This window comes from Oikopleura dioica, chromosome XSR (assembly GCF_907165135.1).
Source record: "Oikopleura dioica chromosome XSR, OKI2018_I68_1.0, whole genome shotgun sequence".
Classification (NCBI taxonomy): domain Eukaryota; kingdom Metazoa; phylum Chordata; class Appendicularia; order Copelata; family Oikopleuridae; genus Oikopleura; species Oikopleura dioica.
This window is the reverse complement of record NC_137294.1, coordinates 9,185,426-9,209,421: the sequence shown is the minus strand read 5'-3', so window position 1 is coordinate 9,209,421 and position 23,996 is coordinate 9,185,426. Positions and strand designations below refer to the sequence as shown.

The 23,996-nt window shown below is 40.6% G+C and overlaps 6 protein-coding genes across 8 annotated transcripts; 3 read left to right on the top strand and 3 right to left on the bottom strand.

The window, feature by feature from the left end:
• The first annotated feature begins 32 nt into the window (after positions 1–32).
• LOC145707965 (uncharacterized) lies at positions 33–2,560 on the top strand. Of its 2 annotated transcripts, none has more exons than XM_081785561.1 (7): positions 33–138; positions 182–437; positions 772–1,143; positions 1,280–1,961; positions 2,004–2,187; positions 2,228–2,306; positions 2,349–2,560. In XM_081785561.1, exons 4-7 carry the CDS (start codon positions 1,811–1,813, stop codon positions 2,454–2,456), a joined length of 522 nt encoding a protein of 173 aa, XP_081641687.1. In that variant the 5' UTR covers positions 33–138; positions 182–437; positions 772–1,143; positions 1,280–1,810; the 3' UTR covers positions 2,457–2,560. The 2 variants fall into 2 exon arrangements, with proteins under 2 accessions (XP_081641687.1, XP_081641686.1); XM_081785560.1 differs by having other exon boundaries at positions 772–1,158.
• A 483-nt stretch (positions 2,561–3,043) lies between these two features.
• On the bottom strand, positions 3,044–3,850 carry LOC145709198 (astacin-like metalloendopeptidase). The gene is made up of 3 exons (XM_081786878.1): positions 3,700–3,850; positions 3,236–3,617; positions 3,044–3,122 (listed from the first exon to the last, which is right to left on the bottom strand). Exons 1-3 carry the CDS (start codon positions 3,848–3,850, stop codon positions 3,044–3,046), a joined length of 612 nt encoding a protein of 203 aa, XP_081643004.1.
• A 1,275-nt stretch (positions 3,851–5,125) lies between these two features.
• LOC145707004 (chromobox protein homolog 5-like) lies at positions 5,126–6,286 on the top strand. Its single transcript, XM_081784478.1, has 6 exons — positions 5,126–5,290; positions 5,331–5,419; positions 5,462–5,526; positions 5,744–5,975; positions 6,021–6,081; positions 6,126–6,286. The coding sequence occupies exons 1-6, from the start codon at positions 5,261–5,263 to the stop codon at positions 6,195–6,197; spliced, it is 549 nt and encodes a 182-aa protein (XP_081640604.1). The 5' UTR covers positions 5,126–5,260; the 3' UTR covers positions 6,198–6,286.
• A 1,387-nt stretch (positions 6,287–7,673) lies between these two features.
• On the top strand, positions 7,674–9,637 carry LOC145710442 (cdc42 homolog). 2 transcript variants are annotated; one of them, XR_014135041.1, is made up of 6 exons: positions 7,674–7,809; positions 7,853–7,943; positions 8,073–8,211; positions 8,256–8,409; positions 8,451–8,761; positions 8,920–9,637. XR_014135041.1 is itself a non-coding variant. In XM_081788198.1 (5 exons), the coding sequence occupies exons 1-5, from the start codon at positions 7,704–7,706 to the stop codon at positions 8,540–8,542; spliced, it is 582 nt and encodes a 193-aa protein (XP_081644324.1). In that variant the 5' UTR covers positions 7,674–7,703; the 3' UTR covers positions 8,543–9,637. The 2 variants fall into 2 exon arrangements, 1 of the variants encoding a protein (XP_081644324.1); XM_081788198.1 differs by having other exon boundaries at positions 8,451–9,637.
• Positions 9,638–9,972: 335 nt separating this feature from the next.
• LOC145710335 (uncharacterized) lies at positions 9,973–10,685 on the bottom strand. Its single transcript, XM_081788075.1, has 3 exons — positions 10,338–10,685; positions 10,128–10,297; positions 9,973–10,085 (listed from the first exon to the last, which is right to left on the bottom strand). Exons 1-3 carry the CDS (start codon positions 10,611–10,613, stop codon positions 9,989–9,991), a joined length of 543 nt encoding a protein of 180 aa, XP_081644201.1. The 5' UTR covers positions 10,614–10,685; the 3' UTR covers positions 9,973–9,988.
• Positions 10,651–22,028, bottom strand: LOC145709197 (voltage-dependent N-type calcium channel subunit alpha-1B-like). The gene is given in 23 exon segments (XM_081786877.1): positions 10,651–10,688; positions 10,742–10,822; positions 10,867–11,074; positions 11,121–11,573; positions 11,947–12,177; positions 12,224–12,325; positions 12,566–12,583; positions 12,745–13,060; positions 13,100–13,305; positions 13,378–13,628; positions 13,714–14,095; positions 14,164–14,437; positions 14,486–14,844; positions 14,903–15,213; positions 15,343–15,618; positions 15,659–16,004; positions 16,045–16,328; positions 16,371–16,456; positions 16,570–16,782; positions 16,860–17,061; positions 17,106–17,214; positions 17,822–18,026; positions 21,946–22,028. Coding segments are annotated over 23 exon segments (4,974 nt in total). The 5' UTR covers positions 21,969–22,028.
• Between the last annotated feature and the right edge of the window lie 1,968 nt (positions 22,029–23,996).

The window sequence follows — 23,996 nt, the reverse complement described above, 5'->3', positions numbered from 1 at the left end:
GAGGAGCCCTCGATAATGAGAGTCGCACAATGGAAAGATTAAAACCGCTCTAACCAACAAAGCAAGGATCCAAAATAAGAAATTTTCGAGCGTCAAGTTCCACAAACTCGTACGAGAGAAATGCAGAAGAACTGAAAAGTAGGGACTTATAAAAACGAATAACTTGGAGTCAAAGTTTTAGACAAAGACAAGCCGTTTGTATATTGAGGCGGGAAAGGAAGAAGAAGAGGACAAGTTACGGGTGCGATTAAGTACTTTCTGTGAGAGCCTCGGTGGACGGATATCGGCGGACTTGGCGGCGCGGTGAAAAGTGCCTTGGGCAAAGAAAAGGAAATATGCTCAACCCTGTATTGAGCTAGCCAGAAAGCTCATCCCACACTTGATTGACGAGAACTATTTGCCTAGTCACACTAGAGAATTTGACGAAGCTTCAAAAGGTAACCACTCGAGAATCTTTCAAATGCTACCTCTCGTAAAACGCGTAAAAGAGCAACAGGAACAAATGTATGGTAGTGTGTACGCCGTTGTGTGTACACTGTACGGTACAGGAGGAGTGAGAAAGGGATGCAGATCAATTTCAGACGCTACTTATCGCCTATTTTATGGGAAGAAGAGGGATTTCCCTTTGAAAGCGAAATTGATCGGGCGATAAGCCTGACACCCTACGACTGATACCTGTCTTTATCCTTGCACTCTTAATTTTTGGGCACGCATATTGAATTAGTAATTGATTGGTCGGCTGCCAGGGAAAATTAAATAAAAAATTCGCAGCACCGTCGAGCACAGTTGGAAGAAGGGGAAGAGACAAACAGGCAAGGAAGAAATTTGAATGCTGAAGAGCTGTGAAGCGACGAAATGGCCCGAAAGACCACGATACACGCTGGACATGCTCGGCTTCAGCTCCGATGCCGTCGTCTACGGTGAACTTGATAAAGAGCCTCGATCCAATAAGCTACCGTTTGACAACTCATATCTTTAAAAAGTGCTATCAAACTTGTCAAACTGTTTAAGGCTCTCATTCGCATTAAAGAAGTTCTCAAGTTTCCGACGAAACATGAGAACATCTTCTTCAGACAAGGGCGTGATGGCTTCCAACGACCGAGAAAGCTGCTTCTTGACTGTGACCCTGCAGATCTTTTAAAGGTGAAAAACTCGAAGGTAACGTGTGAATATAGATCTGCTCAAAAGTAAGACACCGGGCAAATCCTCGTTACTGTGTGGCCAGAATGAGATTGTGGATTCTTTGATTCTCTTGCTGCTTGACTTATTTCAAAATTAGGGAGCAATGGCGAGTCGCTCTAGAAAGCTGTTTTTCCTGAATGTAGCTGAACCAAGCGGCGAACTTACGCTCAAGTGGGTTCCATACGCTGGCCGAGATGTAAGACGAAAACAGACGAGGAAATCCGTTGCACGTGCGATTTGTGATGGAAACTCAAGCCCTGGATATTCGACCGACCGTGCTAAAACCTGTCAAGCTGAGATTTACCCAGATATTCGCAAGTTCGGGGCTGTCAAAGTACCCAAAAAGAAGAAAACTCAAGTTATCACGAAGAACCAGCGCTTTAAAATTAGGAAGGTTTATGACTTTTTTCTTGACATTCCCTTAGCAAGGTGACGAGTGTTTTGTTCACTAGAGTCAAAAAAAGTTTGTTTCAATGTTATAAATCAATTTCAGCTGTCAAATAGAAAAGGCGAAGGTGAATCCGATAGGAAAGGTGTTAGATGTTTTATCGGGCACGTGTAACGCACGTGAACTTTTTTTCACGTGGAAGCAAGGCTTAAAACTTACCTCAAACACTTGTCAGTTGAAATGTTACAAAATGATGTCCCGGTGACGAAGGGGTTGACCAAAAACTATCGATATCGGAAAAATGGAGTTACGCACAAGCTCACTTTTACTCCGAAAGGAGGCTTCGACGAGTCCTTCGAAGGCAACTGGACATGCAGAGTTCACTTTTTAGGTGAATAATCAATGAACATTCAATCATAACTACGATTTTCAGACGAAGAAAAGAAGATTACAAAATACGAAGAGCAACTTTTTCTGAAAGAACTTTACGAAGAATCTTCAACACCTGCACCAATAAATAAGTGCGAAAAACGTTGCGGCGATGATTTTTGTAACAATAATGGAAAATGCTGCATGGATAACCTCTATCAAGTCAAAAAGTGCGAGTGTGACAAAGGGTAAGCCTATCTGCTTTTGTAAGTCGATAGTTTTTTTTAGTCACTACGGGGAAAACTGCTCGAAACTCAATGACGCGAGCATATCGATTCTTGTTTCACTTGGCCTCGTACTTCTTATGGTTGGTGTAAGGAGTGAATAAATGTTCGAAATTGAATTCTAGGGACTGATCGTACTGATATGGAAAAAACACAAGTCACAACAACCAACCTCAGACAACAATGAAAATAATGATCCTCGTTCTAACCGTACTGACGAAACCTCAACTTGACCTGCGCTTCTTCCTCAAAGTAAGAAACTGTTTCCGCTTCTTTTATGTTCTGCCAATTACCTAGCCATAACTTAATCCAAATAAATTTCACTATGTTAATGCTATTCGTGACGAGTGCTTTCTCGACAACATGCCCCAAATAAATCCTCCAAATATCAAACAGAGCCTACCTTATTTATAGGCCTCGGACGTAAAAATATCGATTTTGACCATCGGAGCTTCGTATGAGGACGAGAGTAGGCTCATTCGAAAGCTCTTAAAGAGAACTTTCTTGGCGGCAAATAAAAAAATTGGACCCTGTCTCCCTGTTTCAAGTTATTTCGTAAAAACGTTTTTCGACTTTATCTTTAACGACAGATTACTCAAAACTGGGAGACAGGGCCCAATTTTTTCATTTGCCTATAATAAAGCCCTCTTCAAGAGCTTTCGAATGAGCCTATTCTCAATCCCATACGAAGTTCCGATGATGGTGATGGATTTTTACGTCCGAGGCCTACTTATTTATTATGATATCTTAATAGAAGTTAAATAAAATGACGAGATAGAAATAGAGCAGTGTACGAATTATGGTTTGAACTGTTTCTTCTTCAATCCAAAATGGACCTTTTGTCGGTTTTATCATTGGTGTAGTCGTATTCCTCGTCGTTGTAAAGGCTTGTATAGGTTCTTGATAAGGGATGTTAATGTTAAACTATTTTTATTGGCTTATCTTATCGAGAAGCCTTCAAAAAACTATCCTAACAGAGTAAAAAATGGAACCTATTCCTGAGCAATTATACATTGAATTGATTTGAGCCATGTCTTGCTGAGAAATTGGAAAGGCCGGGCGGGCAGGAACAGGAATGCTGTAATCGCTCCCCGGGATCGACAGAGACCACTTTCCATCACCAAGTCGAAAGGCCGGGTAATGAAGAACACTGGTGTAGTCGTAAGGAAAACTCAAATTCCGCCACTCAGCACTACTTGATACTTTCGCGAAATCAATATCGTTTGGCAAAGAAGGATGAACTTCAACATAACTGTCGCGATCGATTCGTTGATGCTCGTGAAGGAAGCCCAAAGCGTGCATTGCTTCGTGTTGCATCACTGTTCTATTGTTCAAGCTCCAGGCGTCGGGACGCATTTGCAGTTTTTGAGGCTGGAAGGACAAGGGGAGACGACCTTTGAAAACATTTTTATCTCGTTTTTTTTTAACATAAATGCAGACTTTCGCTCTGTAAACCGTTAGTAAAAAATATAATACCCAAATGTGACCAGGCTCGTCCAGTCTGTCCATCCCATCCGATTTCAATCTTGTAATCGTAGAGTGCTTTTTCCGCTTCTGTCGTCAACCTTTTAAATTTCACGCAGGTGTATCTTTCGAAAGCACCAAGAAGATACTCCATAACTGCCATTGACTCAGATGAATTACATGAACAGTACTTGTGCTTCTCATAACCGTCTTCGAAGAAATACGGAACGATGAAGAATCCTATTTAGTTTATTGGTAAATATTTTGTCAGTTTGGTAAACTCACCATCTTCAAAGTAGTCTATCCAAGGAGTTGGTCGAACAGGTACAGCATCGTCAATCGTAAAGGTTCTTTTTTCATTCTCAGGCAGATTCTATAAACTGACTAACCCTTTCGAAATATGGGAGTATCCCAAGTGTTTTAGTTCTAAGTGGCAAAATTTGTCCTTTCTGCAGCAAAATTTCTGAGATATTATTTCTCTTCAAACCTGGTAGTACTGGGCGATGCTAGCGAGTAATAAAAAGAGAGAAATTAACATAGCATTTGATTTAAACATAACTGATTCGGAATTTCTATGAATGAAGGGGAAAACAAAAAACTACGTGCCTTTTATTTCTGGCTTCTTTTTTGAAAATTTCGATAAGGATTAGCTGCTCAACCTAAAATCCAAGATGTCAGCAAATATCTAGAATGAATCAGAGCACCGCCTTTCCCTTTTCCCCGATATAAGCGAAAAGGCTGCTCCATATTCGATGATTGTCACATCATGCGAACCGAACCAATCAATTGTGATTCCAACTTCACACTTCTTATCGTTAGTGTATCCATCAAATAAGCTTTCAAACTTGGAATCCAAGCGTCTTATTGACAATCAGTAATTTTAGTGAATTCATTTTTCGGTTATGGAAATGTAGCAAAAAGCAACCTGAAAGTGTGATGCTCAAATATGAATAAAAATAATGATCCTCGATCAAACGCTCTCCCGGAAAAAGACTGCAAATATATCCTCCAAACACGCAAACACAGTCTACCGTTGCTCAGATGATGAGTCTTCCTTGATTTCTGAGTGTTTTTAATGTTTTATCTTGATATGCAGCTGTTATATGAATTCAACTTGCATTTCAGATGCAAACATTTCAGTAGAAGAGTGTGACTATATAACCGATGCATCATGGAAATTCTAGAGTATTTTCTAGAATGACCTTGATTTGGGTGTTGTGTTTGAAATAACTAATTAATTTACGCAGCTAGACGTTCTTCAGCGCTGATTTCGAAGCTGTCAAGCATTGCCAACGGGTTTTAATAGTGATAAATTGATAAGAACGAGTAGAACTACCGATAATTCGTATTTTTGTGCGTATTTTTCGCGCTTAATCGCACTCGAGAGACCCCAGGGTGCGTCCATGCGACGCCCACGCTGAGGGACATACACCACAGCTAGCTCTATCGTTTTTTTGCCGTCCCGCGCGAATTCTAAAAAAGAGACAAAACTTGAAAAAGAGGAGACACCTTCTTAGTAAAATTAAAAAGAACCCTTATTTGAGAAAAGAGCCAGAGGAATTGGTAAATAAATATGTCTGGTTCGGAGGAAGAAGAGTACGAGGTAATGTTGCTCAAAGTTAACTGTAATTGACGTCTTGAAGGTGGAGCATATTTTGGATGAGCGCATGGAAGAGAACGACGCGGGCGTGAAAGTGAAGCACTACCGAATTCGCTGGAAAGGATTTGGACCGTAAGCAAAGTGATAACTCGTTGATAGTGAGCAGTGTTTCAGTGATGACGACACTTGGGAACCAAAAGAAAACCTCGACTGCGACGATCTCATAACTGCTTTCGAAGGTGCGTTGATATCTTATCGTTATTGGGAGCTCCCAGGACAGCCATGTTCTGTTAGAAATAAAGAGTTAGCGAAATTCAGAAGTATCGATTCCTGTCCAGCAGGGCCAATCGTCACGGTTACTATATCTTTAATTGCGCTACTCCCATACTCGATTTCCCACGAGAAGTTCCAATTTTTCTCACGATGAAATCATCCATAACAACCAACGTATTTCAGAAAAGGCGAGGAAGGAAAGGGAAGAGAAAAAGCAGAGAAAGCGGGAGCAAAAGGAAAAAGCGAAGAAGGAAAATGCGATGAAAGAAGAGTTCACTCCCGCCTCTAAAAAGTCCAAACCCAGTGAAAAAGCATCTTCAACGTTTTCGTCGTCGATCTTCGACAGAGGCTACAAGGCGGAGAAAATCTGCGGAGCCACGGAAAAAGATGGTGACCTCCAGTTCCTGATAAAATGGTAAAAAACGATTTCGAGGAGTGAGTGGTTGTAATCTTGATTCAGGAAAGACTCGGAAGAGACCGATCTCGTCCCAGCAAAGGAGGCCAACATCAGGATTCCACAGGTAAGGCACTACGAGTCATAAGAAAAAGTAACGGAATTTTTAAGGTGGTTATAAAATTCTACGAAGAAAGGATTCGATGGCAACCCGATGGAGATGGCCCGATGGAGCAGGACTAAACCTGAATTGATTAGTTTCATTATTTTCATTATTTTTTTCTTTTTCTTTCTGTCAGCTTTACCCTCAAATATCAGGTCAACTTCGTGCATTGTTTGAGTATCATTCAACTTTATTTTACATGTACAATTCCATGTACCAAAGAACAAAGGTCGGATAAAGCAATAAATTCTAAAATTAAACTGCAAAAATAACTCCCAAAAATTCCAATTTGTAAGAAAACTCGCTCTCTGTTACTGCCTTTCTCGGGTTTTTCAAACAAAAAATACATCTTACCTTTATGGCTACTAAAACGAGCTTACTTTTTTTCGCCAGAATGCTACAGAAAATATTACTTGAAGTGGCAATCAGAAAAGAACCGCGTTTCCGGTTCGCTGCTTCGAAAACTCGTCTCCAATTTTGGTCGAGAGATTCATTCTTGAAATGCTCGAAATCGTGAAATTCATGCGAATCGATGAGCACGAGTTGGTGGGGGCTGACGCCAATTTCCGCTCGTAAAAAGTATAAACGCAAGAAGCAAGAGAAGGAAACCGCAGTAACGCGCTTTTTGAACGAAGAAAAATGGCCTTATTCTTTGATTTATCTCAGCATGATGACCCTTGTTTTGCGCAGCAGTCTGTAGTACTAGTATTCTTTACTAAACTTAGTGGGAAAAGGCCAGTGAGTTTCTCTACTGGAGAGAGAGTGCGAAGAGGGAGAGATTACAGTGAGATTATAACCTCTCGCGAGTTTGAAGAAGAGAGAGGGAGAGAAAAATGGGCGCGCTGGTTCTTTCTGGCTGCGTGAGCGGCTCTCGGCGGGGGACAACGAGGAGAACAGCCAAAAACCGATAATGAGGGAAGGGTGGAGAATCGAGTGCGCCGGCTGGGCGCCCACGCGCTCACCCGATTGGTTGCTCTTTGTCCGCTCTTCTCGTCCCGACGCGGGCGCCTTTCGCTCTTTTTCGCGTTAGTAGTGAGTCGCCCTCGAAACAAAAAAAAAATCCAAATCAATTCGCCCGCGAAAAAAATCTAAAAAAGGCGAAGCTAAAAAAGAGACTCTCAGAAGCTCATCATTTGCAAGAGAGATTCTAATCGCCCTTGAAGATAGAAGAAAATAGCTCGACCGATTTCGCAACTTTTTATAATTTTTACATTCAAACATTTCAACAATCAAAATTTCAATTTTCGAAATCTTAGAAAAAATCTATGGCGTTAACTTTGGTCAAATTTTCAAACAACCAACTAAAAATTAAGTCTTTTGGACGAGTAAAATTTTTCATGTTGAAAAATAAAGATAGAGCCACTGAATTACAGTAATAGGCATGATCCCTTCACAAGGCGAGCCCGTGCCAGATCTGGTTTATCAATCTCTATGACTCGATTTACTGCGTGAATAGGCCGCTCTCCCACTCTCTCTCTCTTTCTTTGCCCCAATGAAATCTCTTCCTGTCCCTTTTTAATAATTTTCTCATGTTTTTTTTCTACGCATTACTCGGGGAGTACATGTAGAGACTGTTTTTCTTCAGAATGCAGACGATAAAATGCGTCGTAGTCGGCGACGGAGCCGTTGGTAAAACTTGCCTTCTCATTTCGTATACAACGAATAAATTTCCAAGCGAATACGTGCCAACAGGTAGAGCAGGCTTTTGTCTTTGCTTTTAATTGAATTTGGTTAGTTTTCGACAATTACGCTGTGACAGTCATGATCGGTGGAGAACCTTACACGCTGGGACTTTTCGATACGGCGGGCCAGGAAGATTACGACAGGTGAGTCGTCTGGCTGGGCCGAGCGCTGCCGACGGGGCCCGAGCGCGCCCGAGCGTTGCGCCGCCCCCGCCAAAGGCCAAACATAAAACTATGACTCGCCGTGATAATCCACTGACACTGTACATTCAGATTGCGACCGCTCTCCTACCCCCAGACAGATGTCTTCCTCGTCTGTTTCTCAGTGGTGGCGCCGAGTTCCTTCGAAAACATAAAAGAAAAATGGGTTCCTGAAATCGCTCACCATTGTCCAAAGACGCCCTTCTTACTCGTAAGAGGCCATATTTCTTGACTCTTTTAACACTAAAATCAAAGGTTGGCACTCAAGCGGATCTGAGAGAAGACGGTGGAACTATCGAGAAGCTGGCGAAACAGAAGCAGAAGCCGATCACGTTCGAATTAGGAGAAAAACTAGCCAAAGAGCTGAAAGCAGTCAGATACGTCGAGTGTTCCGCCCTAACTCAAAAAGGTGAGCGTCTTTCTGGAAAAGCTCTTTGTAAAATTGTTCAGGTCTTAAAAACGTGTTCGATGAAGCGATATTAGCGGCACTGGAGCCTCCCCAACAGAAGCCGAGCAAGAAATCTAAGTGTAGTATTGTATAGTTATTTTTTCGCGATCACTTTATTCCGTTACCAGAAATTCGTAATTCCGATAAAATTGCGACGTCGTTATAACTAATTGTCTGTCTCTATCCCAACCTATTCCACCTCCACCTTGGGCGACCCTAGTTTTGTACAGTAGTATCTCGAATCCTTCTCCAACCGGCCCTAACAATGGCGCTTTGTGCCGGGCAATTTCAAGCTCGTCCTGCTCAGCTTACAGTGGGTTGCGCAGGTAGTTGACCCCTAAAGTGCGGGCAAAGGGTCAACCAATCCTGCAATCACTTTGAGCAAGTCTAGAAAGAAACAAAGCGCGGGCGAAGGGTCAACCAAAGCTGCAATCGCAAAGGGTCAACTACCTGCGCAACCCACTGTACGAGGCTTCTTTCTCACTCTCCGGAATCTCTCGACCCCGAGCCGCACGAAAACGTAATCCAACAATAAACTCGCCTTCGTGGAGTCAAACAGCAACTATAACATTATTACTAATTGTACAACGCCCAATTGTATTATTCTTTACACTAAACGCCTTTCTTTCGTCCACCACACTCCTATTCCACCGTATTTTCCTTTTTATTCACCAAAAAGCAAAATAAATTCAATCACCTTCATCGCACGGCGCCAAACTAATCTGGGTACTGGAAGGGCGAATGCCCTTTGTGTCCCGGTTTGGCATCTGTTTTCACTCTTTGTATGGTTTCTCTTTTCGCTATCATCATTTTATCTCGTCGCATTCTACTACGTAAATAACTGCACCATTTCATACTTATATTCACTAGATTCAGCGCCGCCACTACTACAGTATATTTTTATTTTCTACAGATACAAACATTCGTAAGCTGCATTAAAATATTTCATCTCAACTATTTGCCGACTCAAATTCACAGATCATCGAAAAAATGCACCCAAACCATCAATACAGTTAGTTTACTGTATTGTTCTACTACGTGAAGAAAAACAGTAAAGAATCGAAATCTTAAACGCCCAAAAATTCTTACAGGCTACCAACAATCCTAAAGACACACTTTCAATGTGCAACAGTATATCTATTCAGTTGTAACAATACTTCTATCTTGTAAATACATCTGCGATCCATGATATCACGAAAAAAATCCAGGTAGAATCGACTTTCTTCTGGATAGGATTCTGTTTTGTCAGTTTCGGCGTAGAAAATAAGCTAAGAGGATTGCGCATCCGATAAGAATGTAAGGAAAGGCGGCAGCTAGGCTGATAAGGCAAACTTAATTTATTGGCAGTGATTGGTTGCAAGGGTCTTAAACTAGAATGAGTATGAAGAAGACGTTGTTGGCGAACAGGCGATGTCGAAGGAATGCATTTTCTGTTTTTTAGTAATGCTCTCTCCTTTCTATAACTGGATTTCGAAACAGTTGCTGTGCGTACTCTAATGCAAACAGAACCTTTTTTGAACTCTTGTCCAAAGCAAGGCCGTTAAGTTATTGTTCGAAATCCAACTAACTCTGACTTAGTGTAGAAATACTCAGAGTCTGAAGGTGATTGGCGGTTATTGGAATATTCAGGCTCGTGGCTAAACATTCCTTTCAATGGGCGAGAAAAGCGTTCCTCAGACCTGTAGTAGATTGGCATGTTTGTGTAGTATTCTAAGGGGTACTCATACTCAATGTCCGACAAAGGGTCGGGGCGCATATGCTCCTCGTTCACTCGGCACATTGTGACGCTTTCTTGGTCGGCTTTAGATATCGACTGGTTTGGGGAATCGACAGACTCGTAGTGAATCATCTAAATAATCTTAGTTCTCATAAGTCAACATCTATCATACATGTCTGCCTGGTGTAGGTGGAAGCCTTCTTCTCGGGATGGGCACAGGTTCACCGTGCTGGTCCAGTGTGCTTCCGTTGCCGTCGAAATCAATCGAGTGTTGGTAGGTAATTTGCCGATGGGGATGGTGCAACTGCCTCCTAGAAGACATTATAGGATAGTCCTCGTCATCGCCTTCGGATGGGTCAGGACTGGCAGTATCAGGCGATTGAACATCTTCATTCATGTTACTGGCGCTGTTGTTGTATTCAGGAACAAGAAGGAAGTTTGACTTCATCGAAGTCTTTGATGACGCCACCACAGATTTCCGTGGACTAGTAGGACGCGTTTGTTGCTCGCCAGAGAGGGAAAGCTGTTTTACATCGTGGATATCTCCAGGGCGGAGAGAAAGCTGAGACTTAGTGCGTTGTATTTGATGAGAAATATTTGAGACGAGGGATGCAAAGCTTTCCGCTCTTGAGGTAGGTTTCTGTTCTGGATTACCCCCTTGAATTTTTTTTTAAATTTGATTAAAACCAACGTTGGCGTACCTGCAGGGTAATACTCTTCTCTTTCTTGTTGCCGATTTTTAAACGCTCTCCAGTGCTCAAACATCAACAGCGCTCCATAAATTTTACCAACAGTAAGGGAAGGATGTTCTGTCGGTGGAGTAATTAGCTCATCAAGCTGCCGCTGCTCCATATTCGGCCAGGCGATCTGGATTTCTTTTCTGAGCTCTCCGTCCAAATGCTTTTGGTCCTGAATGCGAAATATTTCAAAGCTTGAAAACTAAAATACTCGAAACCTGATAAGTGGCGTAACAACTGTCCTCCTTTTGTATCATTTTCACTTCGAGAGAGGTGCGTATTAATGCCATTAGTGTCGTGTTAAATCGGACGCACTTTTGCTGATTAACTGGCATGTTCATTTGGATGAGTCGTTTATAGGCAAGTCTAGCAGGGCAGTTCTTTCCGAAGCCAAGTGGAGGCTCCATCTTGCGCAGCATCTCAAACATGTCAGTATACTTTATGAAGCCAGTCGCTTTCGGGTCGTAGTCAGCCCAGACCCTGATGAACTCGTCCAAATGATGCGGGCCGAGGATCGATGAATCCCGCGTCAAGAACTCAAAGTTGTCCATAATAACAGCAACGAACAAGTTCAACATCATGAAACTCATAAGAAAGACGAAAGAAGTGAAGTAGAAGTATGCAAACTTCGACCCACATCTCGGATCGGGCTCATCTTGAGGTCGGCTATCCTAAAGAAAAAATGAGTTGAATGCTTTGACAAGTAATTGGTTCCGATCAACTCAGTGTTTGAGAACTCTCAGGAAGGCAATTGTTAAAATCGGTTAAAAATATTATTTTTATCAAGTGATCACTCGATAAAACTCTCTGTTCTAGGCATTTTTGTTAGCAGTATTTGTTTGTGTTGTTTGTTTTTTCGTGTTATGTTTACCGTTGAGTTTACCACCTGTGGTGAAATGGTTGTAGCAGTTACAATCATTTCCTCGATAGTGTTACGGTATCTCCCGTTTTTCGAATCAAGGTAATCCTATAATGTAAAATGCAGCGACCGCAATATTGGGAAAAATCCGCTTTTAAAATTATCCAAGGAAAAGTTAAAAATACCTTATCGCACTCCGCGTCGAGACAGTCCAGCATGATCAACTGCCAAGCTTCTCCAGTAGCTGCACGGAAGAGTAAAAGCACAGCAGCGAAAATATTGCGGAAATTGTTCTTGTGATTAATTTCAGAGTCTTCGTCGAGGGCGATATTTCCAAACATTTGCATGCCAATAATTGCATATATGAAGAATATCATGATGATAAGGAGACATACATACGGAAGAGCTTTTATCGACTAAATTTTTGTTGTTTTTTTTCTAAGATTCGTCGTAAAAAGGTACCTGAACAAATGTCCAAAGCAATATTCTTATAGTTTCGCCCTGACGTAAAAGTTTGATCAATCTTGCAGCTCGGAATAATCGCAAGAAAGACAAATTTATAAACTGAAAACACTCTCAAAACAAGTCGCTAGAGTCCATGACATAGAACACGCATGTGAAAACACAGACAATCGTGCACGGACATCAAGTGGGTTAGTACAAATGTCGAGGCAATGGTCAGAGGCGTGTTGCAACCGAATTTGTAGAAAAATATTTAATTATACGAAATGATTTTTTAAACCTTGCCAAAATTTTCCTCCGATAAAGAGCGAAAATTTATGGCAACCGACTGCCGCAACTTACGTTATTGTTAACATCGTGCTAAAGTGAAAATTTTAGAGTTGTCGTGGATATAGAAAGAGTTTGTCCTGTGCGCTCACGGGACTGCTAAAGGGCTTCCTGCTTAGAGAGCAGGCGATATTGTGTCTGTGCTACGAATTAAATTCTGAAGCTCTTGACTGCTCTTAATCTTGGAAACTTACTGCGACGAGTGTTATCAAAACATCGGCAATGGAGCCGACTACGGTTATAAAATCGAAGACATTCCAAGCATCGCGGAAGTAGTTGAGAGGGCCAAAGGCGAACATTTTTATGAAACTTTCGAGTGAGAAGAGCGTCGTAAACACGACATTGGTGGCATGCAGGCACTGTTCATATTCTGGCGACATTTCGAAGAACTTCATCATCAACACGATCGTGTTCAACACGATCAGACTCATAATAGTCCATTCAAAGGGAGTGGAGACAACAAGGCGCCAAATCCGATATTGGAAAGTGCCTTTATTTTCTGGCATGAACCTAAGCAAAGTTAATTAGCATTTTAGGCGACAGTTTTACCTTGTTAAAGGCTGGGCAGAAATGGCGAAATCGATGCAGGCACGCTCGTTCTTTTCCAAATTGCAATTGGACATCGCTTTGTCACCTTCTTCTTGGAAGGTAATGATGATCAAGGCCACGAAGATATTCACAAAGAAGAATGGAAAGACAATAACAAAAACAATATAGAAGATTGAGATTGACAGGTTGTAGTTTTTAAGTGGGCCCTTCAGATGGTTTCCGAGAGTACTAGTTGCTCTGTGCTAAACGAGTGCAATGTGGATTGCTCTGAAACCAGCCTTGTCTTCCTCTGTTGCCTCGATAGAGTCCCAGAGCACTTGTGGCCATCCTTCGCCCGTAGAAATAACAAAGAGAGTCAGAAAAGAAAAGAAAACATTGTCGTAGTGGAAGTCTTTCCGCAGCCACTCGCGCTGGTTCACTTTTACTCGGTAGCGCGTGTCATAGCTCAAGTAACTCCCAACACATTCGTCTTTTGTCAGCACGGACGAGTCAGTGCAGTAATAAAACTTTCCTTTGAAGAGTTCAACAGCTTTATACGGGCTTAAGAATGAAAGGCTTAAAATTGACTTATCATTGATAAGTTATCGACCATTTTAAACGTTTCTAAGCCAGGCCTATTACAGCAAAGATGAGCATAAATAGTGCGTAAACAATAAGAATTGTCATGACGTTCTTAAAAGCGTTGATAACACACATGAAAACCGCTTTGAGTTTCGGGAGCCGTTTGATTGTCTTGAGTGGGCGCAGAACTCGGAGTACCCGCAGCGACTTGATAACTCCGAGGTCGACAGAATTGTCAACAGACCCGCCGTCGATTGAGGCCATGGCAAAACTAAGGAGAGCGCCAGACACAACCACAAAGTCAAGGACATTCCAAAACGATCGAAAGTAGGCACCAGGATGAAAGATTAGTCCGAGATCAATAATTTTGAAGATCATCTCGAACGTGAAAACTGCTGTGAATATATAGTCGAAGTACTTGAGAACTGTGAAGGGCTTTCCGAATTGCATTGCTTGGTGTCAAACTAATCAAACTAAAACAAACAAAATTTGGAAAACTTGGCTTCATTCTTAAGGCTGCTCCGATGAACTGGGTCCTCAGCGGCGAGCGTGAATGACGAAAAGGCGATGATTGTCAAAATTGTTGCTTCGAAATATCTCAAATTGACGATGTAGTGACACGCGACGCGAATCGGGTCTTCACTTTGGAATATGAACATTGACGAATATGGGAGAATAGGTTTTGGGCCGTTCGAATTTTCGGACTCTTCTGAGTCATTCTTTGTTATCACTTTGTTCACGGCACCGTTCATCAGCTGATTTTCTGTAGAACTCAGTCTAGTATTGCTTTTATTGCTTACGATAATAGAATAAACTTGTGCAAACCTGGTAACTGATTTCAGGGAATTGGTGGCCGATCCCTTTCGCATTTCGATTTGGCGCTTTTCCCAAACCGTTTTCGCATTAATCTTCTCTACGTCGACATTGTTGAGTATTTTGTCGACGCTGTTTGGCGACATATTGTTGATCTCCTGCTTGATTCGAACCTCTTTCTTGATCTGACGCTCGGTCTCCTCGTTTTCTTCGTCTTTAGTAAGTTCTTGTGCATTCGCCAGGTTATCGACAGCGATGGCCAAGAAAACATTGAGAAGAGTGTAATTACCGAACAACACAAGAACGATAAAGTAGAGCGCGAAGAGAAGACCACCTTCTTCCACGCCACCTAATTTCCTTGTTCTAGAACGCTGATGGCTTAATTAATTTAGCACGATAGTAAAACTAATAATCATCTGATTCACAAACAATTCCTGATGCTCTGACACCGTCGTACATGACCATATTCCAATCCTCGCCAGTTAAAATTTGAAAAACAGTCAAAAAAGAAGCTGGAAATGTATCGAAGTTTGCGTTCGGAGACTCTTCATTAAAGTTGAATTTGCCACCGAAAATCTGCATTCCGAGTAGCGCGAAGACCACAAGAAATAGAAAAAGGAGGAAAATGAGGGACATGATGGAGCGGAGGGAGGACACGAGACTCACCACCAAGTTCCGCAGTGAACTCCACGCAGAGGTCAATTTAAAAATGCGCAAGAGGCGCAACGCTCGAAGGACTGTTACGGAGGGATGCTTCTGACCATTGTCTGGTGAATTCCTTACGCAACTAGTCTTTACCGTATGTAAACAGCTGTTCTCCGAATAAAGATAAAATATATAAGCTTCAAGAAAGTTTTATCCCTCTCCTGAAATACCAAGTGACATTCCATCAAAAAATATGCCAATTATCAGCTCCATCACTGAGCCGATGATAACAACAAGATCGAAGACGTTAAAACTGCTGCGGAAGTAGGCTCTTCCTCCCAGACCATACAGCTTCAGAGCCAGTTCAAGACTGAAGCAACCAAGAAAAACGTACTCTGCGTAATAGAGAAAGATTCCCCAATATTCCGGTTGATTGTGATGAACGGAACACATGAAGACAGTGTTCAGAAAGATGAGGAATAAAATAGTCCAATAAAATACTAAACTAAAAGTCAGGGGCATCGATGAACTAGCGATTACCTTGTGATTTTATCAAATGTCTCACTTTTATCCTCATCTGTCGTTCTTTTCTGTTCATCCAAGCAAACATCGGATGCGAGTGTTTCTTTCGCGAGTACGCTAAATATGATTTTTAGGCGCACGACAATACGAGGAAAGAATCACCTGCACCACCAAACTCCGTCATGCAATCCTCGCTATCAGACGACATTTGATAATTCGCGTTATTCCTGTAGTGTTGTTTGCGCATATCGTAATTGGAGCCATCAGAGTTCTCATCTCCTTCTGTTAAAATGATTTCTTCTGCTTTCTCGATCCAGTTAAGGTAGCCGTCCAGCTCTCTTTCCAACTGCTGCCTTTTTCGTAGCTACGATTTTGATAGAAAAGAAACAACTCTTGAAATGTACCTTTAGAAAGGTGCGTCTATTCTCTACCCTTTCTCTTTCTTTTGCAAACTCTCCGCTCAGAACACCGAGAACTAAGTTCAGCATGAAGAAGGATCCAATAATAACAAGAAGCATAAAGAAGAGCCAATTCATTGATGCTCCAATTGCATCGTTCGCAAAGTACATTATGTCCGTCCAACCTTCCATGGTGATACATTGAAAAACTGTCATCATGGAAAATATTATATCGTCGAAAGTCGTTATTCCATGATTGGGGCCATGGTGGTCATGGCGGCAATCGTAATCTTGAAAGCAAAAATAGGACAAGGCTTGGAGTTTCTACTCACTTGGAGGACAAAGGAATGGGGAGGCGGGACTGTAATTTTCAGGGTCTGAATCGTTTCGGTAGTTGCCCTTGCACACAAGGTTATCCCTTAGATATTCATGTTATCCAGAATGCAGCATTTTTATTCTTTGCTTTATTTGTTTGCTTGGGTTGCGATTTGTGTTAGACTTGACCCGGGCTGGACATCTATTAGAGCGTACCTGTATGACTCGTTTGTCTTTTTTGAGACACACGTCCTATGGAACGTGCCAATGTAGAGCTCTAGTCCGATAATCGAGCAAACCACGATGAAAAATAAAAGAAGAACTGCAATATGCAGCAACGGTACCATCGCTTTGATTATCGATTTTAGAACAACTTGTAGCGACGGAATTCCCGAAACAAGTTTCAATGGCCTTACAACGCGGAAAGCCCTTAATGTCTTTTACGAGGTGCTTATTTGCCCAATAAGGTTCTGAATGAAATCTTCCGATATCGTGTGCAGAATGACCACCTTTCCTGAAAGCTCTTTGGATTGGACATTCCTTCTTTTGCACCTTCTGTTACTTGCGGTGCATCGTTGAAAAACGTCAGAAGACCAGTAATAACAACTATAAAGTCCATAATGTTCCAACCATTACGGAGATATGAGCCTTTATGGAAAGCAAAGCCCATGGATAATATTTTTAAACAACTTTCCACGCAGAATATTACTAAAAAGGGGTTAATAGGCGTGCCAGAGAAGAATATAAATTACCTAAGAAATAAGGTTCTGTTTTTTCTAGGAAATAAGTTCTAGCAGCTTTATCGTCATTTGGAAGATGATCTTCTAAGGCAAGAACGACACAATTCGCCAAAATTGTGGCCTAAGAAACAAGTTCAGTTTCTGATAGTATCACATTCGCATTCTATCGATCCGGGACAATGCATTTGAAGGAGCCTGCCAGCAGAATAAAAAACGCGAATTCCGATACTCGCGTCTTTTCTCAAATTATTTCCCTCGAACACGATTTTCTTTACGTTAAAACTACTTTTCTTTTATGAAAATCGGAGCTTATAAAAGTATAATAATGATATATTCAAGTACACCAAGTGTAAGCTTAAATTTCTTTCTGTTAAACTGCAAACATAATAATTTTGTTCCAAGAATGCTTTAAATTTCAGCTTTTCGAAATTCTTCTTTTTGAAACTTTGGCCCAAAAAATGTCATCACAGACGCCTGATACAGTCTCAGTGATAATTATAATATTACTATTACTTGTAATCACGAAATACTTATTATGTTTCTCAAAGGTGGGGAAATCAATCTACAAATTTAGGGCACTTAATCATCTCCTAACATAACCCTTAAGCCCGATACGACTTATTAATTACATTGCTAATTGGCTAACTAGTGATTGGTAATAATGTGGATTAAAATAAGTACAGTGTCTCTAAAACAGAAATTTTGTGATTTATTGGGAAAGCGCTTACCAAAATTAACCATTCGAATGGTGGCCAGTCTGTTATTTTCTTCGCTATTTTTCGTATACAATTCTCTGGTGATAATATAAATAAGGCGTTATCGGCGGTAAAGCAATTCTCGGACTTGATCGCCGGCTTGTAGTAAGACATTGTTCTCGCCTGCTGAGCGAGCGTCATCTTGTATGGGCCTTGTCCCTTTTTGCGCCCGGCCATGCTGAAATATTTATTCACTTTTCTACCAATGATAGCGATAGTACATAAATTTTACATGCAGCCATCTTATTTTCATTTTTCAGACATTGAGTGAATTTAAATTCACCCCGCCCTTCCAGCCGCGATTACACTCCCTCTTAACCCGCGTAACACTTTACGCTGCGGTCCATCCTCCCAAGCGGCCCACTCCGCCCGCCCCGCGGAAATCAAAGAGCCTTCTAAAGGGAAACAAAGCTACATATTTAATGTCTTTGCCAAATGTTTAATTTAAAAAGCGCCTCTATCCACCACCTAAGTCTACGACGTATCAACCCTTATCATTACTATTCAACGCAATAAAAATTCTAAATTTGTGCTTTGGAGAAAAAAAAAACCATTTTTATTGCTTCAATTTGGCATTTTTTCCAAGCTTTCATTTTTCTGAAATCAAGGAAGAGATTTTAATATTTTCCATTGAGCGATTTAAATTAAAACTGACATCTCCAGATATGTGTTTATATAAGCCCATGTCAATTTATTGACATGCTCATGTATCCATCCCGATGATTATAACTGCCCAGTCCTATCATTATAAATATTATTTTCTTACGCCTCGTGATACGCATTAAATCATAAGCTTAATAAAAAAGATACATCGCTCAAGAATAATTTACGAGAGTCAATCTAGCATTCAGGAAGACGTCTCAGTTGCTGGCGCAGCTCGACAGCGCCCCTCAAGTTGTAGCATACTCTATAAAATATTTCCAGAGCTTTTTAAAGAAATATTGTATAAATATAATATTTGCGAAGAAGATTTTCCTCAAAAGAGTTACCTTGTCGGTCAGAAAAAGTGATCCTCTGCTGTGATCATTTGGCGAGTGGATATCATTCGCGCAATTTGGGTGTAATGCAAACTCTGATAGTGGAAAAAGACCGGGAATATGAATGCGAGCCGTTAGGAAGATCTGCGTGTAGGCTGATTGAAATGAATGTGATTCTGTAATGAGATTATAAGAAGAAAAGACAAAAATAATGGAATCGATTGGATCGACTTGCTGTCCATTTGCTCGAAGCAGTAGAAGATTGATTGTAATATCCCGGTAAGACTAAAACTCGTCGAACGCAACTTATCAATTATTAACAGAAGCGATTCATTCATTACGCAAGTAAATAACACACAACAGCTAAAGCATTTTAAGCCAAGAATATAACTCGCACTTGGAACAATAATAACAACATCGCCCATCTCCATCGCATTTTAATAAGACAACTTTCGAAAAACAAAAAAACAAAGACCTTTTTTTTTCACTTCTGAAGTTGAGATTCTCACCCAAAAAAATATTAATACCGTTAGAAGATAAAAGAGTTGGCCCAAGTGGCGTGTCCACATAGGTATAAAATATTCAAAAAAAATGCGTTCACGAGAGAATACAAGAAGTTTTGACTTGCTCGCTTTTTCGCTTCAAAATGATGATTTCACTATTGCCACTACTATTTTATATAATTTGCCACAGCGCCACATATTCTCTCCTATTGGTTTAAATTTATATTATTCTTCTACCTATTATTGTCGATCGTTTCTTCGATTACTCTCTGCGTGGAATCTGTTTGTTTTGCTTTTCATAATTTTTAAATTTGTATTAGTGGCCTTATGGAAATTACATTGGGTATATGGAGCTACCAGTAGTATCGGGAAGACGACGACGATTGCTTTTTCTATTGCTGGTGCATGAGTTAATTTTTGAGTACTCTTGAGAATAGGAATAGGTTATAGGAAGTTCATTTAAATTGACACTCGAGTGTCGATATTCGGGCAAGGCGATCGTATAAATCCTCCGATAAATCGGCCCATAATTATCACCGCCGATTAAAAAAGGGCGTTTTCTTGATGAAGATGGACTTGCCATCTAATAACAATCGAGAGCGTCAAAATAAAAGTCGAAAACGCAGCTGCTTCCATTTTTAAAATCCAATTTCAAGTTGAATTTAAAGCGCGCCACAGCGTCCTTGCTTGAACGTGACTTCAAGGAGAAAAAACAATTCAGCCGAATATTTTGCATCGAGCTTGTTTCTGGCTTGAAATAATCTCAATGTTTTATTAATCGAAAAGGAAGTCGAAATCACTCTCAACAAAAACGAGGCATCAAACTTTAACCGCGAGTATAACTTTTTCAGCAGCTAGAAGTATCACTGACTGTTTTATTATTTAAAATTTAAGTTAAAATATCCATTTGGGAGGGGAAAAATGCTAACCTATCGACGGGATCGGTTTTCTGCGTTGCTTCCATTTTCGTAAAATCTCTCTTTTTTCTTTGTCCTTTTTTCTTGGATGGGGGAGTCTCTTTTTGCCGGGAGTTGCGTTAGTAGCTAATGTTTGTATAATTAGGCTGAGCTACTGTGGGAGTTGGTAGTATTGTTGGGAAGATGGGGATAAATACGCGTTCGGGTATACATGCAAATATTCGATCGATTTCGATTCAAAATTCATGCGTCGAAGGCAGAAGCTACTGGCGACCCTGTGAAACGCCTAATTCCCCGCAAACAGAACAAAACACCACTGCGCAATTCCCAGCGCCAAATTGCAATTAACGACGAGTTAACATTATTTCCACGAAGAAATAGTCGCATTAACTCACTCAATCGACTGTCGTCAATCAACGCGCAAAACATTATGTCTTCTTTTTGCCGAGAGGCTATTTAAAGAGCTGAAATATTGATATAAAGAGTTTAGCTTTGACTCTTTAATTCAATAATCATGCATTTCAAATTTGGCCGTGTTTGTGCTGTGTGAAGGAGCTAGAAGCTAAATCAAAATTCTCATTGACAATTCATAGCCAGCTAGCACAGTATGAGCCCGAGACAGTTGGACCAGGCTTTGAAGTACTCAACGACTGTGACTTTACAATTCCTAGATTAAGAATTAAGGCTACTTGAACGTGGCTTGGCAATCTGGTTAACATGAGATACGCACAAACCACAAGTTGTGGCAAAAAGTTCTCTTACAAGAGAAAGTGAAAGATGATTGAATTGTGTAGAAAGAGAGAAGAAAATAGAAGAAAAAGAGGGTAGAGAGAGCGCAATAACGAATAAGATCGCTATTAGAACACCCTCAACCTGAGTGCTGATGACATGAGGATCATGCGGATACGTTTTACGTCTCTGATATTACTTAAAAGTACTATTAAAATTGTATGCAGAGAGAAAAGCAAAGACAAGCTTCAAGACTTCTGCCACTTTTCGCGAATTACGCACGCAACATGCGCGCCAACTCCACTGTAAACGAGAACGCTAACATCGCCATTCCCTATTTTCTCCAAATATCACCAACGAGGGTCAAAATTGATGAAGCTGATTTTGGAGATAGAGTTTTGCTGAAATATTGATTGCTATAATTGGCGGGAGCTTTTGTTATTGGCGAGCGCGTCTTCGGAAAAGGCCCATTGCGGCTATTTGCGCAAAAATGCTCTCGTCAAAAATTTGGCTGCAATAATCTGTATTCACCTTCTGCGCGATCAGATTTAATTAAATCAAATTAACGCTCCTCGAAAAATTACATGCCGCCTTTTCAGTAGCTGCGTTAATAATGAGCGCGATTATGCTCTTTTCTTGTTTTTCGAAAACGTACGATTCGGTAGATATTCTGAATAAATAATTTGTCTTATAATCTCTCGTTCTCTCGCAGTGCTTCTTAAGTCATCAAGTTTTCAAGAATCAGCACATTCAAACTACTTTGTTTTGAGTACGCTTTCCTCTATGTTTAGTACAATATATTGTCGATAAAAAGGGAACATCCTAAATTCTCTGATATCGCGTACGTAAGGAGAGTCGTTCTACTTAATTATGATGGAATAAAGAATTGGTTATCTGCATTTCTGTTCAAAAGAATTAACGGCAGTACAATCTTATGTTTGCTAGCAAGACAAGTTTAGCATGACACTTACGTGGCGAGTTCTTGTATATTCATTTCGGCTTTAAATTTCTTGTTGGGCTAGTTTTCCTTGATTTCTCTCGCGGGCTAGATGCATCAGAGTTGCCACAAAAAGGTTGGCCTCGCCTCTGACGGAATTTAATTAACTTGCTTGTGTTATGGGAGGAATAAAATCGGCCTTATTTGAGTGGAGCTGATCAATAAAGCCAAGCTGTGCGCAAGTCGAACTTATTTTTTTCTTAAAATATGATAAACACTCATTATGGTCCGTTCGAAAAGATTTTGGAATTTCGCTGGAATGAAGGTTGCCATTTTTCCTTACATTTGTGTATCATTCGTATTTTTTTGGTAAAAATCTAACTATTTTGAGGGATTTGACAATTCTCATGTTCGATTTCATTTTCCATGCTTGACCTGGCAATGTGTTGTTTTGGCTGCTTCCCAGCCGGAATAAGCGAAAGGATCAAAAGTAGAAGCCGAAGCAATTAACCTTGAATTAACTCACTGGTTGACTATTTGTTGACAAAGTACAGTGTTGATTCCCGTTTTGTCAATGCCGACCACAACTCCAGCGCGGCGAGTCAAATTCTATCTTTTGGTTCTACTTCCATATTTACCTGGTGAAGAGACGTATCTTCATCTTTTTTCTGTAGCTTTTTTCTGTGTTATCTCTAAATATCAACTTGCGGGCAAGCGTCAAGTCGCTCTTATGTGTCTGCAAAAATACTTGTTGTTTTACCCCCGATCTATAATAAATAGCTATTGAGAATATGCGAAATAATTTGTGAACCTTTTCCTGAATTGCCTCACTCTTGAATTTTTCATCGCGCAACTCGACTAACTGTCTTTCCTCCTCGATTCGGGGTCCAAATCAACTCTCGGCGATTTTCATTGATAAATACTTTTAAAAAGTCCCCTTTCCTTCAGATAGTTGAAAAATGACTTTCTTGTTTTGCTCGATTCGTAATACTCTCTGAAATGAGGTTTTCATCAATTACAGCAGTTTGTTCTTTCTCACCTTCGTCGAGATTCTGCCTTGCAGTTCCTGATTAGCGGCGATCTCATCCTTCTCCTGGCTTCATGATAAGTTACTTTTCTTGTGATTAGCGAATCTCTCCGGACGAAAATTACAACAACAACAATTATAGCAATAATAATACTTCGCTGTTACTCTGCGCAAAATCAATACGGCACGTAATCTAATATGATGTGTAAAATGCATGAATACTGTACGTTTTTCTCTGAAACCGTGCTTTCAGCGCTCAGTGTTCTTCTGTGAGCCCTGGCAGCAGACAACTCTTATTCAAAATTTTCGACGTTTTAGGTAATTAGGACTTTTTAAAGTGAGTGCGTTAGTAAACATTTTCGGCCTAATGACGTTAAATCAATAAGGCGACAGTACATGTAATCACTTCATCAATTTCGAATCACTCACTTTCTCGCCACTCAATTTAACATTTCAGAACACTTCATTAGAAATGGTATACTGTCTCAAATGCTGATTACAGTAATCCTCTGAGAGCTGTTATCAACGAAACGACACGCCATAATTGTAAAATTTACTTTCTCCATCTTTTTTTTAATAAACGAAAATGTATAGAAAAAAAGCTGCTGCAAAGCTTCCGAAAGGAAATGACCCTTTTTCGCAGCTGTCAAAATCTGTTGTATACAGCGGAAGAGCCCTAAACTCTGATTGATGAGTCAATTATTCTGATGGCTCTACTGTAGTTCATGCTGTCTTAGTACTTAAATAAAGATATAGATGCTTGTGCATTTACGAAAGAGGGGCTTCTTTACAGTCGACTTGAATCACATCGAAGTGCCACTAATTCGGGATAATCTTTTTGTCGTCCTTCGACTGCTGTTTAGCAATCAGAATGCCACACTTTGCATCACTTTACAAGCATGTGTCTGTGGGCAAGCACGGCGAGAGTTACCAATTGCGATAGATGTTATCAGTAAGTTGCAGAGAAATAAATGAACTTTATCGAAACCAGTTTCCCTAAAAATTAAGATTTATGATAGAAGGATCAAAAATAGAGCCTAAAAAGCTATTTATACCCT

What these genes read in the sequence shown, in the direction of transcription:
- LOC145707965 (XM_081785561.1), top strand. Translation starts at nt 1,811, where the DNA reads ATGTTACAAAATGATGTCCCGGTGACGAAGGGGTTGACCAAAAACTAT. An exon ending in ATGCAGAGTTCACTTTTTAG is followed by an intron (nt 1,962 to 2,003) that starts GTGAATAATCAA and finishes TACGATTTTCAG; the next exon opens with ACGAAGAAAAGAAGATTACA. An exon ending in AAGTGCGAGTGTGACAAAGG is followed by an intron (nt 2,188 to 2,227) that starts GTAAGCCTATCT and finishes AGTTTTTTTTAG; the next exon opens with TCACTACGGGGAAAACTGCT.
- LOC145709198 (XM_081786878.1), bottom strand. Translation starts at nt 3,850, where the DNA reads ATGGCAGTTATGGAGTATCTTCTTGGTGCTTTCGAAAGATACACCTGC. An exon ending in ACGAGCCTGGTCACATTTGG is followed by an intron (nt 3,618 to 3,699) that starts GTATTATATTTT and finishes ATGTTTTCAAAG; the next exon opens with GTCGTCTCCCCTTGTCCTTC. An exon ending in ATGGCTCAAATCAATTCAAT is followed by an intron (nt 3,123 to 3,235) that starts GTATAATTGCTC and finishes TCCCTTATCAAG; the next exon opens with AACCTATACAAGCCTTTACA.
- LOC145707004 (XM_081784478.1), top strand. Translation starts at nt 5,261, where the DNA reads ATGTCTGGTTCGGAGGAAGAAGAGTACGAG. An exon ending in CTCCAGTTCCTGATAAAATG is followed by an intron (nt 5,976 to 6,020) that starts GTAAAAAACGAT and finishes ATCTTGATTCAG; the next exon opens with GAAAGACTCGGAAGAGACCG. An exon ending in CCAACATCAGGATTCCACAG is followed by an intron (nt 6,082 to 6,125) that starts GTAAGGCACTAC and finishes GGAATTTTTAAG; the next exon opens with GTGGTTATAAAATTCTACGA.
- LOC145710442 (XM_081788198.1), top strand. Translation starts at nt 7,704, where the DNA reads ATGCAGACGATAAAATGCGTCGTAGTCGGCGACGGAGCCGTTGGTAAA. An exon ending in CAAAGACGCCCTTCTTACTC is followed by an intron (nt 8,212 to 8,255) that starts GTAAGAGGCCAT and finishes CTAAAATCAAAG; the next exon opens with GTTGGCACTCAAGCGGATCT. An exon ending in TTCCGCCCTAACTCAAAAAG is followed by an intron (nt 8,410 to 8,450) that starts GTGAGCGTCTTT and finishes AAAATTGTTCAG; the next exon opens with GTCTTAAAAACGTGTTCGAT.
- LOC145710335 (XM_081788075.1), bottom strand. Translation starts at nt 10,613, where the DNA reads ATGAAGTCAAACTTCCTTCTTGTTCCTGAATACAACAACAGCGCCAGT. An exon ending in CACCTACACCAGGCAGACAT is followed by an intron (nt 10,298 to 10,337) that starts GTATGATAGATG and finishes AAGATTATTTAG; the next exon opens with ATGATTCACTACGAGTCTGT. An exon ending in AACATGCCAATCTACTACAG is followed by an intron (nt 10,086 to 10,127) that starts GTCTGAGGAACG and finishes AGGAATGTTTAG; the next exon opens with CCACGAGCCTGAATATTCCA.